Source organism: Durio zibethinus, chromosome 20 (assembly GCF_047325235.1).
Source record: "Durio zibethinus cultivar Kanyao isolate XHJ-2024 chromosome 20, ASM4732523v1, whole genome shotgun sequence".
NCBI classification, from domain to species: Eukaryota; Viridiplantae; Streptophyta; class Magnoliopsida; order Malvales; family Malvaceae; genus Durio; species Durio zibethinus.
This window is the reverse complement of record NC_143181.1, coordinates 2718655-2738229: the sequence shown is the minus strand read 5'-3', so window position 1 is coordinate 2738229 and position 19575 is coordinate 2718655. Positions and strand designations below refer to the sequence as shown.

The following is a 19575-nucleotide window of genomic DNA, read 5'->3' as shown; positions in this document are numbered from 1 at the left end:
CCAATGTAGACAAAAAGTAATATGTTGAACAGTTACCTAAGTAGGTTACGACAAATGTTGAATGAACAATAAGAATATATTGCTGCATTAGCCAGAGAATATAAAGAATTATTGTACCAAGTATGGTATCACAAAAGGGAAAACTTGAGGAGATAGAGGTATATTGAGCACCTAACGACCAAAATTTGCAAAGGAGTGTCTAAGGCAAGAGAAATGGTAGAAGAGACGAAGCATTGAAGCAAATAGTGGCCCCAGTAGAGAAACATAGATAGCGTCGCTGAATTTTATTGAGGAAGCAAAAGACCAATATGAGCAGATCAAACAATTCTATGGTTATAACTTTAGGATGATAAACTCTATGTAAACAAACTTCTTTGGAATAAATGAAATCTTTTGGTTGAACACTGTCTTAAGGTAAATGTTTTTTACATACATGCATTTTCATTCACTGCATTCTCATTCATTACATTTAACAAAATAACCATCTTAGGTTTTTATGAGATAGTCATATAAACTGGCTAATTCTGAAACATGGTATTAAAGGTTTAAGGATAGCTCAACTGTTGGCAAATTCAAGCCAACCTGCACGTCACCCATATAACACTCGATCGTGGGCAAGATAAATGGAACATAAGTAAAATACCCTTATGGACAAGATCGAGAAAGCCCAAGATGAGATAAAGAGAGAGTTGACGAAGTTGATAGAAATGTTGAAAGAATTAGATAAGGGTAAAATAGTAAAAGAGACCCCTAATCCGAATGAAAGATAAAATATTGTGGATCTTCTATACTCTCTTAGGTTCGATCCAATCTAAGGTCAATCTTCTTATGAGAAACAGGCCCCACACATACCATTTTTTGAGGCATAAGCTTACACCTATCCTGAAGTATCGTATCGCAGTTACACTAACCTCACCTTTAGGGTAAAGGCAGCAGACCCAATTGAAGTCCCTGATTTTGATGACCTTAAGGAGAATGACAGGTTGAAAGCAAAAACCTCTAAGGTAATTGAAGAGTCAAGCTCCCAACAGAAAATGAATATTTTAGAGGAGAGAGTTTAAGCCATTGAAGGTATGGATTTTTTGGCACTATAGATGCAGCCCAATTATGTTTAGCTCCAGATGTAGTCATCCCACCGAAGTTTAAAGTCCCTGAATTTGAAAAGTTTGATGGGACTAAATTATCGTTAACCCACATTACCATGTATTATCGTAAAATGGTCGCCCATGCTCATGATAAAAAATTATTGATGTATGTCATTTAAGATAGCCTTATAGGCTCCGCGATAAGGTGGTATGTGCAGTTGGATCGAACCCGTATCTGATCCAAGAATGACTTGGCAAAAGCATTTGTAACCCAATATAGACACATTATGGACTTAGCACTTGACCGGTTCTCCTTACAAAGTATGGAAAAGAAAACTACAGAAAGTTTAAAGCAATATGCTTAAAGATGGAGAGATATTGCTTCGTAAATCCAACCACCTCTCACAGAAAAAGAGGTAACAATGCTTTTTGTTAGTTCTCTTAAGTCTTCATACTATGAAAGGTTAATAGGAAATGCTACGAAAAATTTCACCGACATGGTTATATTAAGTGAGATGATTGAAAATGCCATTAAAAATGATAAATTAGATGGGAAAAAGATAATTAGTGTAAAGAAGAGTGGCCCATCTAAGAAGAAAGAAGGAGAAACTCATGTTATAAGTTATGAAGGTCAACAATTCAGAGGTTATGTTCCTTTTTATAACCCGCTTATGTATCCAGCCCAAGCAGCCATTACCCATTACCCATATCAACCATCATACCAGTAAGTCTATCGACCAACCCTTCAACCACAATCACTCGCACACATATACAATTCATCTGCTATACCTCAAGCCAGATTTACCCCTAAACAGAATACCTAGCCAAGTAATTTAAGAGAACCATAAAACAACTAAGAGAAAATCACATTTGACCCAATCCTCATGACTTATGCAGACTTATTCTCACAGGTCGTAGAGAAAAATTTAATAGCTCGTGTCCCTGTAGATCCCGTGAAACCACCTTTTCTCAAATGGTATAACCTAAATGCTCATTGTGATTATCATTATGAGATTGCAGGCCATTCCATAGAGAATTGCATCTCTTTGAAGCACAAGGTGCAAAACTTGATAAAAAAGGGTTTTATAAGCTTTGAAGAAGAAGGGGCACCTAATGTCAAGGGTAACCCTCTACCAACTCATACTAGGGCAACAATTAATGTTATACATAAAGATCAAATCAGCCAGATTAAAAAAAGAGTAGATGAAATTAAGACCTCTTTAGATAAAGTGTTTGATGTTTTGCTTGAAGTAAAAATGTTATACCCAGTAAACCCACGTACATACCGTGAAGAGTATAATGCGACCCAAAAATATAAATACCATAAGAAAGTTGTGGGGCATTCGATTGAAAACTATAATTAGTTCCACCAAATTTTACAATAATTAATGGATTCATTCCAAATTGAGTTTTATGAAGATAAAGGAAACTCAGGAATGCAGAGGTATTCACCACTGAGCAGGTTTTAGAGCCTACCCCAAAACCAATGACAATATATTATAAGAGGCCAAAGCTAATGGAGAGTCAGCCTACCTTTAAATCCATTATAACTTTTAAAATCCCTAGGCTTTTCTCGTACCAAAATAACAAGGCGGTACCATGGAAATACAATTGTGAGGTTGTAACGACGGGGTCAAATGAAAGAGATACATTAAGTAATTTTGACATGACAAATATAACTAGAGTGGATGGCATAACGAAAAGTGGAAAGTGTTACTCTCTAGAAATGTTAGAGAAAGCTGGGAAGGAGAAAGCAAAAATTAAAGAGAAAGAAGGGAATAAGAAAGATTTTATGTTAGCACCAAGTCAGGAGTACCAGAAGCCCATTTCTAAAAAAGAGGCTTGTGAGTTCCTAAGGTTAATTAAGCATAGCGAATATAGTATTGTGGAATAGCTGAACAAAATGCTAGCAAGAATCTCGCTTTTATCACTATTGCTAAATTCAGAGCCTCATAGTAAAGCTTTATTAAAGGTTTTAAATCAGGCATACGTATCCCATAATGTATCTGTGAAATACGTAGATAACCTTGTAGGGAATCTGATGGCCTCAAACTACATCACTTTTAATGATGATGAGATCCATTCCAGAAGAAAGAAAAAATACTAAAGCTTTGCATATTACAGTTAGATATAAAAGCTATACAATGGCTAAGGTTTTTATTGACAATGGCTCTACGATTAATGTGATGCCTATGTCCACTCTGGCTGGGTTACCTGTTAACATATCTTACATGAAAACCAGCCATATGGTCATTAGAGCTTTTGATGGAGCTAGGCGGGAGGTGATAAGAGATATTGAAATACAGCTATAAATTAGGCCATGTAATTTCAATGTTAAGTTTCAAGTGATGGATATTTCACCATCATATAGCTATTTATTAAAGAGGCTATGGATACACATGGCGGGTGCTGTCCCATCCTCGCTACACTAGAAAATAAAGTTTATTGTTGAGGGGAAGCTGGTGAATATGTTAAAAGAAGAAGATCTACTAGTGACACAACCAACAAATACTCTATATGTGGAAGCCGTAGATGAAGTTGTAGAGTGTTCTTATAGATCCTTTGAATTGGTTAATGCAACTTATGTTGGCAAAAGATCTAGGTTGTATACACCACAACTATTAGCCATTACCAAGATGGTTGTTAATTAAACAATTGAGAAAGGGTGGCATCCTGGAAAAAGGTTAGAAAAGAAACAGTAGGGGGTTCAAAAATTATCAATTGTGATTAACAACCAGGAGAGATTTAGCTTAGGTTATAAGCCAACCAAGGTGGATAAGGAAAGGCTGATTGAAAGTAAGAAAAAAAAAAGATGGCCAAATTTAAAAGACAGAAGCTAGAGTTAGAAAAGATGATTATTCATTATCTTTATGATACATTTCGATCATGAAAATGTATTTATCCTGAAGATGATAACAGGATATGGGGTTAGAAGAACCCTTTTTTGAACTTACCATTCAAATGATGGAAGAGGAGGTGATTGAAAGTCAAAATAAATAGTTACTGGTGTATCCAACCCCACAAGGCTCAGAGTTGAAGAATTGAGAGATCATTGAGCTGCCTATTATCTTTGAGTCTTTCAAAAAGTAATGTAACAAATGAAATTCCTATACTTATGCCCAAGAGTACTAGGTTTATTTTTTATTGTATAGGCCATTCATTCATTTCAATAAAAAGATCGATGTGATGCATTTGCATTTTTTCTGTGCATTATTTAATTTTTCATTCCATACATCTTACCGACATTTCTCCTTTCTTACTTACTCTCAGGTATCCAGATAATAAATATAAAGATAATTATGATAGTAACGCAGGATTTGATTTTAAAAATCTAATCTACACTGGTGAACTTGATCATGAAGAGAACTCAAATGATGACACTTTATTTCATGACCTAGTAAAATCGGTAAAACAAGAGAAAAAACCAATTGAACCTCACCAGAAAAGTATTGAATTAATAAATTTAAGAGATGATAATAATAAAAAAAAGTTAAAATGGGTACATCATTACCCCTGAATGATAGAAAAAAATTAAAAAAATTACTCTATGAATATGTGAACGTCTTTGCATGGTCCTACCAAGATATGCCTGGACTTAGTACTGAAATAGTGGAGCATAAGCTACCTTTAAAGCCAGAGTATAAGCCAATGCAACAAAAATTGAGATGAATAAAGCCTGAAATATTATTGAAGATTAAAGAAGAAATGAAAAAATAGTTTGATGCAAGTTTTTTAGAGGTGGCTAAATATCGAGATTGGGTAGCAAACATAGTCCCAGTTCTGAAGAAGGATGGAAAAGTTTGGATGTGTGTCGACTATTAGGATTTGAATAAAGCAAGCCTAAAAGATAACTTTCTTTTGCCTTATATTGACACTTTAGTAGATAACACAGCCAAACACTCCATATTTTCTTTTATGGATGGATTTTTAGGGTACAATCAAATTAAAATGGCTAAGGATGACATGGAAAAAACTACATTTGTCACTATGTGGGGAACTTTTTGTTACAAAGTAATACCTTTCGGGTTAAAAAATGTTGGAGCCACTTACCAAAGAGCTATAGTGACTCTCTTTCATGACATGATGCATACAAAAATAGAAGTGTATGTAAATGACATGATTGTAAAGTCTAGAGAGGGAGAAGATCACATTGCTAACCTCAAGAAATTATTCGAGAGGTTAAAAAAATTTTAGCTGAAATTGAACCATCAAAATGCACATTCGGAGCTAAGTCAAGAAAGCTATTGGGTTTTGTAATTAGTGAAAGAAGGATTGAGGTAGATCTTAATAAGATCCAAGCCATCCAAGATTTATCACCTTTATGCACACCAAAAGAGGTACAAGGTTTTTTTGGGATATTGAATTATATATCTCAATTCATTTCTCAACTCACTCTTAAATGTGATCTTATTTTTAAATTTTTTCGTAAACATAGCTTCAGTAAATAGGATGATGAATGTCAGAAAGCTTTTAATAAAGTTAAAGAGTATCTATCAAATCCATCTGTACTAGTATCACCTATTTCAAAAAAACCATTGATTCTATATTTGACTATGACAAAGGTTCAATGAGATGTATATTAGGGCAACAAGATGAGACAAATACGAAAAAATGAGCCATCTATTATTTAAGTAAGAAATTTACTGACTATGAATCAAAGTATTCCTCACTGAAAAAGATGTGTTGTGCCTTGGCTTGGACGACTCATAGGCTTAGACAATATATGTTATACCATATCACATGACTTATAGCAAAATTGGATCCTCTCAAATATGTTTTCAAAAAATCTTCACTATCTGGAAGAATTGCTCAATGGTAGGTAATGCTTTTCGAATACAACATCATCTACGTGACTCAGAAAGTAATTAAAAAAAGTACCATAGCTGAATTTCTGGCAGAACGGACGGCTAATGATTATGAGCTAATAAAGCTTAATTTTTTAGATGAAGATCTTATGGTTGTTTCCTAAGTTGATAAGGAAGAGTCTATTGAGCAGTCTTAGAAGATGTATTTTGATAAAGCTGTAAATGCTTTAGGACATGAAATTAGGGTAATCTTGATATCTCCAGAAGCGAATTATATCCCCATCATAGCAAAGCTAAACTTTAATTGCACTAATAATGTAGATGAATATGAAGCCTGTGTTATGGGCTTACAAGCTGCAATTGAAAGAAAAATCAAAGTACGATAAGTCTATGAAGACTCAGCTTTGGTTATTTACTAGTTAAGAGGCAAATGGGAGACAAAGGATGTAAAGCTGATAAAATATCACAAGTATGTCACTGTCTTGGTTAAACAATTTGAGAAGATTCAATTTGAACATTTACGTAGAGAAGATAATCAAATTGTTGATGCCCTAGCCATATTGGTAGCTATGATCAAAATAAAGATAGATATTGAAATTCAACCCATAAAGCTTGATGTGAGAGAATTTTCAGCACATTATTTAAATATCGAAGAAGAGGTTGATGGGAGGCCTTGGTATCAGACATTTTATAGTATCTGAAGAATCAAAAATACCCAAAGCACGCTACTGAAAATGACAAGAAGATTATTAGGAGATTAGCCATGGGTTTCTTTCTTGATAGAAATATCTTGTATAAGAGGAATCGAGATCTAGTTCTCTTGAGATATGTGAATGCAATAGAAGCACAAAAGATCATGAAAGAAGTTCATGATGAGAGCTGTGGAGCTTATGCAAGTGGTCACATGATGGTAAAATAAATTATGAAGGCAGGGTATTACTGGTCGACCATAGAAAAAATATATATAGATTATGCTAAAAAATGCCGCAAGTGCGAAATCTACGCAGATAAAATACATACCCTTTCAAATACTCTACATGTCATAGCCCCTCCATGGCTATTTTCGATATGGGGCATTGATGTTATTGGACCCATCGCACCGAAGGCTTCGAATAAACATAGGTTCATTTTTATAATGATTGACTATTTCAAAATATAGGTTGAAGCTACATCATATGCTAGTGTGATCTTATCGGTGGTGTGTAAGTTCATTAAGAGAAAGGTAATATGTAGATATGGGCTCTCAAAAAGAATTATCTCAGATAATACCAAAAATCTTAATTGCAAGATGATGAAAGAGATATGTGCCCGATTTAAAATCAAGCATCACAACTCGACACCTTACCGTCCAAAAATGAATAAAGCAGTAGAAGCAACAAACAAAAATATTAAAAAAAATTCTTAAAAAAAAATTGAAACCTATAAAGATTAGCATGAGAAGTTATCTTTTTCTTTGCACGTTTATCGGACATCAACACGTACTTCTATCGGGGTGAACCCATTTTCTTTGGTCTATGGGATGAAAGCAGTGCTACTTGTAGAAATAAAAATTCCCTTTTTGAGAATCTTAAAGAAAGTTAATTTGGAAGAAGTTGAATGGATCCGGGAATATTACGAGCAATTAAATTTTATTGAGGAAAAAATATTAATAGTGCTATGTCATGGGGAGTTATACCAAAAGAGAATGATACGGACGCATGATAAAAAAATTTAACCTCAATGTTTTCATAAAGGAGAGTTGGTTTTGAAAAGGATTCTCCCAAGTCAACATGACAATAGAAAAAAATGGACTCCAAATTGAGAAGGTCCGTATGTTGTCAAGAAGGCGTTCTTAGGAGGATTTTTAATCCCGACAAAAATGGATGGAGAGAATTTACTCAATCCAATAAATTCAGACCCTGTGAAGAAGTATTTTGCTTAACAAAAAAAATCAAATTAAAAACTTGTAAAGGGCAATTTGAGTTTAAAAAAATAATAAAAAAAAAAGCTCGAATTGAAAACCCGTAAAGAGTGATTAGAGTTTCAAAAAGAGAGGGCTCGAATTAAAAATCCCACAAAGAGCAGTTTGAGGATATCTAAGTTGAAGGCTCGAAAAAAAACACAGAGGTTCAAGATAAGATCAAGAATTTCATGTGGATGGTTTCGGGAAGAGAACTCCAGGTTACTTTGATCATGATTGTTTGACAATCCACTTTAGCCTATCTTTGTAACTCAGTCCCATTCAATTAATAAAATCCATTTCTTTCTTGATGTCAACATTGACCTCCTTTATTGTTTTCATTTTCTTTTTCTTTACCCTTTTACCCAGGTCAAAAGAAATGTGCATTTACTTTACATTTGTCATTTTATCGAAATGATAATGAATGAATAAACAATGATATGAAAATTCTCTTGATTACTTTGGAAAACCAAGAACGACATAGGTAAGCGAAATGAGAGCAATGGAAACTTAGTGAAATATTGATCTTGGTTTGGCCAAAGCTAAAAGACAATGATAGTTTGATTCCTTAACCAAATATGTTTAGAAGTTAAAAGGTTCATCACTGAAGCAAAAATGAAAACAGCAAAGAGCTTGAGAATCTTTTTACCATAATTAGATAGGCCCATTGTCTCTTAACATTTCATGTAGGCATTCCAGGAAATTGGCATTTTATAACACTTCACGTATGCATGTCATTTGCTTTTACAAAAAGGTGTTCAGACCCCACAGATGATTGAAGTTGTCAAGAATGAAGCGATAGTTGTTTCGAATACAACCTGCACTGATAGTCCAAATTATTCATTTCGAGCTTCGATTTAATCCAGGTCATTCTATTTTCAGATTTTGGCATATGCTAGATCTTTTTTTAACTTAGTCCAAGTCATTCATTTCAGACTTCGATTCAATCCAGGTCATCTTATTTTTGAATTTTGATCTATGTCAAATCTTTCTCTAGCTTAGCCCAAGTTATTCATTTCAGACTTCGATTCAATCCAGGTCATTCTATTTTTAGATTTTGACCTATACCAGATCTTTCTTTGGCTCAGTCCAAGTTATTTTAGGCTTCGGTTTAGTCTAGGTCTTTCAATTTTGGATTTTGATTTTTGTCAAATCTTTCTTTGTCTAAGTTATTCATGTTTAACTTAGGTTCAATCCAGGTAATTCTGTTTTTAGATCTCGACATATGCCAGATCTTTCTTTAGCTTAGTCTAAGGTATTCATTTCAAACTTTGGTTCCATCCAGGTCATTTTGTTTTGAGATTTTGACTTATGTCAAATCTTTCTTCATTGTAGTTCAAGTATATGTTTCATACTTTTATTTCATTCAGGTCATTTTGTTTTATTTTAACTTATGCCAGACTTTGGCTTAGACCAGGTCATTTTGCTTTTGGATTTTGGTGTATGCCAGATCTTTCTTTAGCTTAGTCTAAGTTGTTTATTTCATACTTCGATTTGATACAGGCTTGTGTTAAGTCCTTTTTGACTTAGTCCAAGCCGTTCATCTCAAGTTCTAGTTCAATTTGAATGTTCTTATCTTCACTTCACATTAGTTCGACTTGTTCTGTTTCGGTACTAGGCCATGATGGTAGTCTACGTCTTTGCATAATTTTTATTTCATAAAAAATATACAAAGAAAGATAACTGTAAACATCCGTTTCTATTTTTATTTATTGATTTTTTTAAGCTGTTGTAGATAAGTTAATAAATAAGTAAAAATAGAGTTCAAGTTCTAGTGGAACTCTATCAAAAAAAAATTTTTTAATTTTAAAATTGGATAAAGGGATCTCATTTTGAAACGAAGGAGAACGGATGACAAGATAGAGGATTTTGATTTTTAAATCCTCGTGTAATCGGGCGAGTGAAGCCCTATATAAGAACTAGTAATCACAGAGCAAAGATAGAGAGAAAAAGAGGGAAAACATGAAAGTCAAAATCAAGATTTTCTTTGGTAGAAGGTTCTTAGGAAATTCATGGCTTTAATGGCCTTTTGGAGGTTTTTTTCTAAGTTTTTTGGAAATTTTCTAGAAATTTTCAAATTTTGATAAATTTTTTGATGAAAATTTAAGTTTTTCGACATTTTTTCGATAAAAAATCCAGTTTTTGGCTATAAAACCCAGAAATCAATGAATTTTTCAGTGACAATCGATGAAAAACGGTGATCAAAAATCGCTTAAAGAGAGAGGCAAAAGGGTAAAGAGAGAAAAATAAGAAACAGTCTGAGAAAAAAATAAAATTTCAAGCCTTTTATATCAATTGAAAACGACACCATTTTTGTGGAGCTGAAAGTGATAGGATCCACATGTTTTGCTAAGATCTAACCTGACCCATAGTGCACTGACCCATCAACCCGTTCACCTAACCGTTGCTGAGTCATCGAGCCGAGCCGCATACCAAGCTGCTTCAGCCGATTCTCTCTCTCGAGTTGCACTCCGTCCGAGCTCAGTTGAGCCGCCAAAGGTTTTTTATTCTTTTAGTTTTATTATTTATTTTATTTATTATTTTTTTTTATTGATTAAATTGAAATAATTTATTCATTTAATTAAACATTCTTTAATTTTCAATTATCTCTTTAGAATAAAAATTTGAAAGAATATTTTTAAGAGAATGTTAAATATATCAATTTCCTTTAAGCATAAACAAAAAAATATATTTCTGAGGGAAAGTTGAAAGTATCAATTTTTTTCGAAAATAAAATTAAAAAAAAAATCTTTGAGGAAAAGTTGAAAATATCAATTTTTCTTGAAAATATCAATTTTCTCTGAAAATGAATTAAAAAAAATATTTTAAGGAAAAGTTGAAAGTATCAATTTTCTTTAAAAATAAAATTTTCAATAAGCATTTTAAGGAAAAGTTAAAATTTTCTGTGAAAATGAAATTTTTAAGAAAAATATTTTCGAGAAAAAGTTGAAAGTATCAATTTTCTTTATATAAAAGTATGAGTTTTTTTGTAAAACAATAAAATGAAAAAATAGACTTCTTGAAGCATTGTTCCTTTTTTTTTCTTTTCTTTTTTTAAAATGTTAAATAATTCGACGATGGAGTTTCTGCAAGTGAAACAGTAGTTTCCTTGCATACTGTTGAGGTGAGAGAATTTTTTTTAATTTTTTACTAAAAGTATTGGAGTTAATTAAGAATAATTTTCAATAATTAATTACTTGATAAAATTTTTAAGGCTTATTGGATAACACGAAATTAAGCTGGTACCATCTTTTGATGGGCGTTATGAGGGTGCTATATTCTTCCTCACATCTAACCGCACTCCTAGACCTAGTTTTGGTTTCGTCGACATTAGATCTACCTTGCAAAGATACCTAAGTCAAACTTAAGATTTCTCTTTAAAAAGGGACAGATTCAATCAGGTGGCCAATCGCACCTAAATAAAAAAGATTGGTAGTGACTCTTTAAGTCAATGTCTAGTGATAGGTCTTCGGATCTAGACGTTATGATACTTACATTTCGGTTTAGCACATCAGGTAAGTAACTTAATATCCTTTTGGTTTTTATATTCTTAAAAATTAGCCTCAATATGTTTAGAGTTGAAATATATAATATATATTATTTTGTCCATTTGTTTTGTAAATCGAGTTGAACATGCAAAAATATATATATGATTTTTTTGTTATGAGTTTGAAGTATAGTTTGGTATTATTTTAATTTTCTAATATTATTTTGTATCAATATATATTTAAATACCCATTGATTGTCAGAATATGAAATTTTGCTTTGGAGTAGTTATGGAAATGACTTTGTATAGATTATGTTTTTAAGAATGTATGTGAATATCGTTTTATCTATATTAGGTAATCTGAAAATATATTTTTGTTTTATTTTTTAGTATGACTATGTTTTGACCCTTCTACTAAGGGTTAATTATTGGTCATGTTGGCATGTATTTTGTGATATCGATATCGATTTTGAACCATGCCACCAATTGAGAATAGTAATTTTTGTTCACCGTACCATCGATAATATGCTTATATCCTATTACATTAAAGGGGTTACTTTTATCTCATTGCACTAAAGAGGTTTTTGTGATTTTTGTTTTGTCCCATTGCACTAATGGGTTAATTATTATTATTCAATGCAACTACCCAGTTGCTTTTGATATAACTTTGTCTCATTGCACTAAAGGAAAATTTTTGAATCTCAACTATACCATAAGGGTTAAGTATGGCTGTAGTATATTACAAGAGACTAACAAACTTTATGATTTTGTGATGTTTTATTTTACTTTGAAATCTAAGATTCTAATTTTGAGATATGATTTATGAAAATATGTTTGAATACAAAATTATCAAAAATAATTTCAAATCATTTAGTTACTATTTTAAGTTAAATATTTTGTGGTATGTTTAATCTTACTGAGGGAATGTTGATTGCTTACTGAGTGGTTGTACTTATTCCTTTCTTTAATATTTTTTATAGGTTTGGATTTTGATTATACTCATGGAAATCTTGGGGAGTGATATTCCAAAACTTTAGTTGTTATAGGACCTTTAGGATTCTTTTAAATGCTTAGATGTTTATATTTTTATAATTAATTATTTATAATATTTATAACTTTAATGAGATATTTTATGACTTATGAATTTTTTTAAGTATTACATTTTTGTGTTAAAAGATATTAAATATTATGAACTTTTTGTTTTCAATCATGCTTTCTTATTTAGATTTATAAATCTTGGTAGATTTTTGACCTTACATATCTATAAAATCATATATTGCAGTTGTACAGCATCTGTTATGCTTCGGGATGTGATAAGTATAGGATCTATGAGTAATTATATTCTATTTATTATACCATTTTTTGTCCAAAACGTATATCTTCTAAATCTTTATTAATTCCTTGATTAAATAAAAAAAAATTCAGATCTATGACAAAGTCTTTCAATTCAATATCATTTCATTAGGTTGAGAATCCATCCTTTGAACTTCACTTTGTACTTGTATTTTGTAATAAAAAAACTAAAACCAATAATCCGAGCATTTGATAAACATATTAGCAAGTACAACTAACCTACAAGCATTTAGTATTAGCCTTGTTGCACAGCACCAACTACTTTGTCTTTGGCAACATCCAGGAAATCACTTGAGCCTGGTTTTATTGCCTTACTTCTCTTTTTGGTGTCTTCGTTTGTCGTTTTGGTCTAGGGAGGAGCCTGTTTTATTGCACCAATTTCTCTCTTTGGATCATTTGATGTCAATAAGTAAATAAATTATTGTGGTCTGAAACTCCCGTTTCCTAAGCAAGGATAGATTCGGACAAGGATAGATTCAAACATTTTGCCTGCTTGATGGCTGTATCATTTCTATTTTTCATTTGTTTTATTTTCCTTAGAGTCAACGAATTTTGTCTTCTGGTGTCGGCTTCTATAAAATGAACAGTTATTGAATCTGTAAAAGAAAAAAAATCGGAAAAAGCAAATCTAGGTTTATTTTCAATGGCATACGATGACGCACGGCAATCATGTCATTTGCAATTTCTGCCTGGGAAACCCTTTCGACCAATCAGATCGGAAAATCAATTTTCCTGTCAAATCACTTGCCAAATTGCCCTGGTGGGTAGCCAGTTGCCCGTCAGTCGCCCTGTAATAAAAGTGCTACACCCTCTAGTCTCTCCGTTTACACTCGCATAAAATTTGTATAACCTCCCTGCCTTCGCCAAGTCTTTCCCTGTCTTCAATCTTCCCAAAATTTTTCATGGCCTCACAATTGATCCTACTCGTTTTTCCTTTGGCTTTATTTTGTCCACTTTCAACTTCATCCTCTGATGGTCTATGGGCGGGCTCATGTCTAGCGGTGGAGACTGCAGGTGATGTGTTGACTTCACCTGATGGCACTTTCAATGCTGGTTTCCACCCTGTCGGCCAGAATGCTTATTCCTTTGCGATATGGTTCAACAAACCATCCTGCGGTGCTAACAATTGCACCATAGTTTGGATGGCAAATCGGGACCAACCAGTTAATGGTAGAGGCTCAAAGCTCTGTCTACTGAAATCAGGTAACCTTGTTTTAAACGATGCTGGTAGTATCCCAGTTTGGGAAACGAAAACAGTCTCGCAGTCCCCTACCCATTTAAAACTCGCTGATGGCGGTAATCTCATCCTGCGTAACTTTGAAGGCCTTATATTGTGGCAAAGCTACAATTCACCCACGGATACTCTGCTTCCTCTTCAACCATTCAATGAGAACTCGAAGCTCATCTCATCAAGAAGCCAAGGAAACTACTCTTCGGGTTATTTTCAGCTTTATTTTGACACTGATAATGTCCTTTCCCTTATGTACAAAGGTCCTGAGTTTTCAAGCGTTTACTGGCCAAGTCCATGGCTTTTGAGTTGGGAAGCTGGAAGATCCACGTTCAATAATAGCAAAATTGCAATTCTGGATTCTTTGGGCAATTTTAGTTCAACCGATAATTTTACTTTCTTGTCAGCTGATTATGGCTCAAAGATTTCAAGAATGTTGAAGATAGATTTTGATGGCAATATTCGACTGTATAGTCTAAAAGAGGATGGAGAAACTTGGGTTGTTTCATGGCAAGCCTTCCCTCAACCATGCATGGTTCATGGATGTTGTGGACCGAACAGCATATGCATTTATATTCCTAACTTTGGCAGGAAATGCTCTTGCATTCCAGGATATAAGATGAAGAATCATACTGATTGGTCTCTTGGATGTGAACCAGAATTTCATCTTTCTTGTAACCAAACTGAGGTTGGTTTCCTGAAACTCCGCCATGTTGAATTTTATGGTTATGATTTCAACATGTATCCTAATGTCACCCTAGAGGATTGCAAGAAAATGTGCTCACAGATGTGTGATTGCAAAGGTTTTCAATACAGATTTATTAAAGCCCATGAATCAGATGGTATATACTGTTATCCCAAGACACAATTGTTGAACGGACATCGCCCACCAAATTTTAATGCTGATTTCTACGTGAAAGTGCCCAAGGCTACTGTCTCCGTTTACAGTGACACTAGTCAAGATTTCGAGTTACAATGTTCCAACCAAGTGCAGCGGCTGGAGCGAAAATATTCCAAAATCCGCGAAAATGAGTCATTGAAATTTGCCCTTTGGGTGGCATGTGCAGTTGGAGGACTTGCGTTTCTTACCATTTTCTTGGTATGGTGTTTCTTGATTAGAACCAACGGCAATTCAAGCCCAAAGGAAGGTTACCTTCTCGCTCCAACTGGCTTCAGAAAATTCACCTATGCTGAGCTGAAAAAGGCGACAAATAATTTCTCAGAAGAGATTGGAAAAGGTGCGGTAGGAATCGTGTACAAAGCCACACTGTCCGATGGACGAGTTGCAGCAATCAAGCGACTCATTGATGCTAACCAAGGGGAAGCTGAATTCCTAGCAGAAGTAAACACCATTGGAAAGCTTAATCACATGAACTTGATAGAGATGTGGGGCTATTGTGCGGAGGGAAAGCATAGGCTTCTGGTGTATGAGTACATGGAACATGGATCCTTGGCTGAAAACCTCTCTTTTAAAGCACTTGATTGGAAAAAGAGATTTGAAATTGCTGTGGGAACCGCAAGAGGCTTAGCTTATTTACATGAAGAATGTTTGGAATGGGTTCTCCATTGTGATATAAAGCCTCAGAACATTCTCATAGACTCTAAATACCAGCCTAAGGTGTCAGATTTTGGCCTGTCTTGGATGCTAAATAGGGGCGATGTTAAGTATTCAAAATTCTCTAGGATCCGAGGAACTAGAGGTTACATGGCACCTGAGTGGGTCTTCAATCTGCCTATCACCTCCAAAGTAGATGTCTATAGCTATGGAATCGTTCTACTGGAGTTAGTGACAGGAAGAAGCCCTGCAATGGGAATCCAAGCGACAGATAATGAAAGTCCAAAAGAGGAAAGGCGAACGTTAGTTGCATGGGTGAGAGAGCACATGGCAAGAGACAAAGAGACCGAAACATGGAAGCATGAGATAACTGATCCCAAGCTGGAAGGGATATATGATGGGGCTGAGATGCTAATTCTGGTTACGGTAGCTCTGCGATGCGTTCAGGAAGAAAAAGACGCAAGACCGACGATGGGTGAAGTAGTTGAGATTCTCCTTCGTCATGAAAGCCATTGACCCACAGAGGAATTATTTCCTGCTAAACAAATGAGTCGGCGACTAGTCACTATCTCTCTAATCAGGTCAATATTTAAGGTTTATCTGTTTTAGTGTTTGTTAACTAGGATCTTTCCTGTCAAGAAAATAAGTTCACAACTGTTTTCTAACCGCCATTGGCACTCTAAAGGAGGGCTTTAATGCCCTCTAGTTAAGGCAATAACACTACTCTTGCGCATAGCTGGTTATTGTATATATTCAGCTGGTTTATAATCAATGATCAATCAGTGAGTTTGTATTATATATAATTGAAGTTTATTTAGTTTAGAAAGTAGCACTCCAACAAAGTCATCAGTACAACAGAAAATCAAAACTAAAATAAGTTTAGTCAATTTTTTTTATAAAAAAAGCTGCTATATGATAATAAGGGAATAAAAAATATTAGTAGTTAAATTTGAATTTTAAATTTATTATATATTATATCTTAAAACTGATTATATAAATTAATTAAATTAAATTTTTAATTCGTTTATTTATTTCTTTAAACAAAAGCATCAATGTTGTTTTTTCAAAAAGTTCATAAGCCAATACAATGATCTTCTTTTAATACATTAGGATTGATTTTCTAAGTCAAATTTCATTTTCTTGATAAAAAGGTGACATATTTTAATAATATATTCATATGTATGTCTGGTTAGTCGAAATTATAATGTTTTAATGTGAATTTGCGTATATAATGTCAAAACATATTTAAATATGGCTTACCTTAAGCATCAGAAGTTGATAGCTGACAAAGCATTACCCGACAGGTCTCTTCGATGACTTTGTCAAATTATATTTTCATTTGATTTCTTTCTGTCTTCTGCCAAATCATGATCCCTCAATTTTCGAATTTGCATTTTAAAACATGCCACTAGTTTTAATAATAGCCATAATTCTTGTTTATAAATATTCCCCTTTGGTGAGGGGACGGACGTTTATTTGAGAAAGCGTTACTTCTTTAAACTAATACCTATGTTTTTTTTTTTTTTTGGGAGCTGACTTTTTGTATAGGTAGTAGATTGAAAGTTGGATGAAATTTTTTATTAAAAATAATTTAATAAAAACTTTAATTTAAAATTTGAATTATAGATTAATAAAGTTTAATGAAAAAATTAATAATATCCAAAATAAATTATAAAAAATATTTTTATAATTCAAACTCGATCCGTACTTATTTATCTATTAAAATTTTTAATAAAAATATTTATCTAAAAATATATCAAATTTATTTAAAAATTTTAAATTTTATTTATCTATGTAGTAAGATTTTTAATTTTTATTTACTCAATTTTAATAAAAAATTTGACAAATATTATTTAAAAACTTAATTTAAAATTTTCCTTCAAATTGAAACTTGAAAAGCATATCCTTTTGACATCATATTGTTGGATTTGTTGATACGTTTGAACATGAAAGTTTGATTTTTAATTTTCTTTCAAAAGTAGTAATTATCAGTATCATGACATCAATCTTAATTTCTAGAAAAGTATCTTATAACTGTTATCAACCAAACAAAACCATTTCACTAGATTAAGTAATTAAGTAATGAGATAAAAACTGATAGCATTTCTCCGATAATTTATTTTATTATAATATTATAATATTATAATAATTTAATCATAATAAAAATATATAAATTTATTATTTATAAATATGAATTTTATATAAAATTTTGATAATTTTTATATAATTTTAAATTATAATTAATTAATTATATCATAATTATTATAAATGAAATGTTATCGAAATTGATAGGCTGGGCCCATTAAATATCGAAGATATTTGTACAAACTCAACCGTAAGTATTTTTCATCAAAGAGATGATAGACACTGGAGAAGACACTCGCTGCCAAGAAATTCAATCCATAAAAAAGTAAACTTGCCCCAATACGCCAAGGCAATGAGCGTCGATGGAGCTAAATTTGATGGTTGACAGGTAAAACATTTCGATTTTTCACTGCCAAGCTGGTAACAATTCCCGTCCCTCTTAAGAACTCAATAGCTGGTTGGCTTAACTCCTGCTGGTACGTTGCATCGTCATCCATAGAAAAATTTTATGTAATTTAACCAAAAAGAACAACATACGTGTTGATTTTTTGGGCAGGGAAAGGTTATATTATTTATGTTTTGAAGATGAGAGAAATTCTGGAATCCATGTGAAATTTAATGGTCACAAGATCGTATTGACTCTGGAATTGACTGACTTGTCTACGGCTTTGGACCACATTGACTACGAGGGATGTCAGAGCTGTCTATTTACGTTCCAGCTTTATCTGATGGGAATAATTTTTGTGCGTTAACTTATAGGGACATGAAACGCATCACATAAAGCCAAAAAGGCTTGGACCGGCCGGAATCAAAAGAGGAGGAAACAAGGGCTATTACAAGGGAGGAGGCAGGCAGAGTCACGGCCACTCAAAATTTGTTTTACATCATTTTTTTTTTTTATCAATATTTGAATCTATCAAAATTAATATGCATTCTCTTCTTCCATTCGATTCCTTGATTTCTAAGTCAAATCAAAATTCATTTTTTTGATATTTAAGGCCAAAACCATTGACAACAACATACAAAACAAAGAATATCCCCAAATTTTCTACAATTTTCTTCTTCAGGGCTCTGAAACATAGAACCCAACATTGGAGTAATTAAGCTCAAAAACACAAATGGAAATGATAGACTGATAAAAAGCTTGGAGACAAAAAAAAAATCACAAATAGAACTGATAAAAAGCTTGGAGACAAAAAAAAATCACAAATAGAATACAGATCATCGTCCTCAAATAAACGACCAAAGCAAGAGTTTTGACCCTTTAAAAAAAGCAAGGCTCAATAACAAGTCCAGAAAACATCGAAGCATGCAATCGAATTGAACCTTCCATTTTTCACAATAGGTCCAATCTACCTACACAGTTCAAACTCAAAACCAGGCCCACAGGTCGAATCATTGACAACACTGTACAAATTTTTTTGGGCTAGTAAAAAAGCCACCGGACGTAGAAGAGCAAGAAATGGGAATCGGGCTTTGGCCGACAATGGAGGATGTAAATGCTATGATGTTATAACGCTATACACAGCAAGTAAATCTAGTTTTTGATGAACTATACTAGGCTCATCTTGCCATGTCTAATTGTGGCGTGCATGTGTGTTGCAATTATTGCTGCTTATTCCTGATACTTTCAGTAAATGTTTTGATAATAATGCTATTGCCGAGACTGTAAAGAATTTTGCCATGCAAGGGCTTTGTATTACGAAGTTTATCTGCTAACACACTATCTTGTCTTTGCAGTCAAGTTGCCTGAGTTATTGGTGCAAGCAGACATTGAAGAGGAGGCATTGTTGGAGTTGCAGCAAAACTTCGTTGACTTTCTCAAGTCCGTAAGAAATCTGTTTTTCCAATTTTCAAAGTCAATGATGTCATGTAGATAATTGATTGCATAAGTTGATTTTGGTTGTTGTGTCTAATTTTCTTCAACCATCTATAATTCTTGCTAACTTTCTGTGTAATAATCTCTTATTATTTACATTCTTTGTTACTTTTGAACAACAAAGCCAAATCTAGAATGGAAATTATCATTTTATTCACA

General features: G+C 33.2%; 2 protein-coding genes across 2 annotated transcripts; both read left to right on the top strand.

The window, feature by feature from the left end:
- Window positions 1-6090: 6090 nt before the first annotated feature.
- Window positions 6091-6591, top strand: LOC149513037 (uncharacterized). The gene is made up of 2 exons (XM_089749313.1): window positions 6091-6267; window positions 6310-6591. The coding sequence occupies exons 1-2, from the start codon at window positions 6091-6093 to the stop codon at window positions 6589-6591; spliced, it is 459 nt and encodes a 152-aa protein (XP_089605439.1).
- A 6103-nt stretch (window positions 6592-12694) lies between these two features.
- On the top strand, window positions 12695-16233 carry LOC111314868 (putative receptor protein kinase ZmPK1). The gene has a single exon (XM_022916482.2). The coding sequence runs from the start codon at window positions 13572-13574 to the stop codon at window positions 15966-15968; it is 2397 nt and encodes a 798-aa protein (XP_022772217.2). The 5' UTR covers window positions 12695-13571; the 3' UTR covers window positions 15969-16233.
- Window positions 16234-19575: the final 3342 nt, after the last annotated feature.

Coding starts and splice junctions, on each gene's coding strand:
- LOC149513037 (XM_089749313.1), top strand. CDS start 6,091: ATGTATTTTGATAAAGCTGTAAATGCTTTAGGACATGAAATTAGGGTA. Junction 6,268..6,309: donor CAATTGAAAGAAAAATCAAA/GTACGATAAGTC, acceptor GTTATTTACTAG/TTAAGAGGCAAATGGGAGAC.
- LOC111314868 (XM_022916482.2), top strand. CDS start 13,572: ATGGCCTCACAATTGATCCTACTCGTTTTTCCTTTGGCTTTATTTTGT.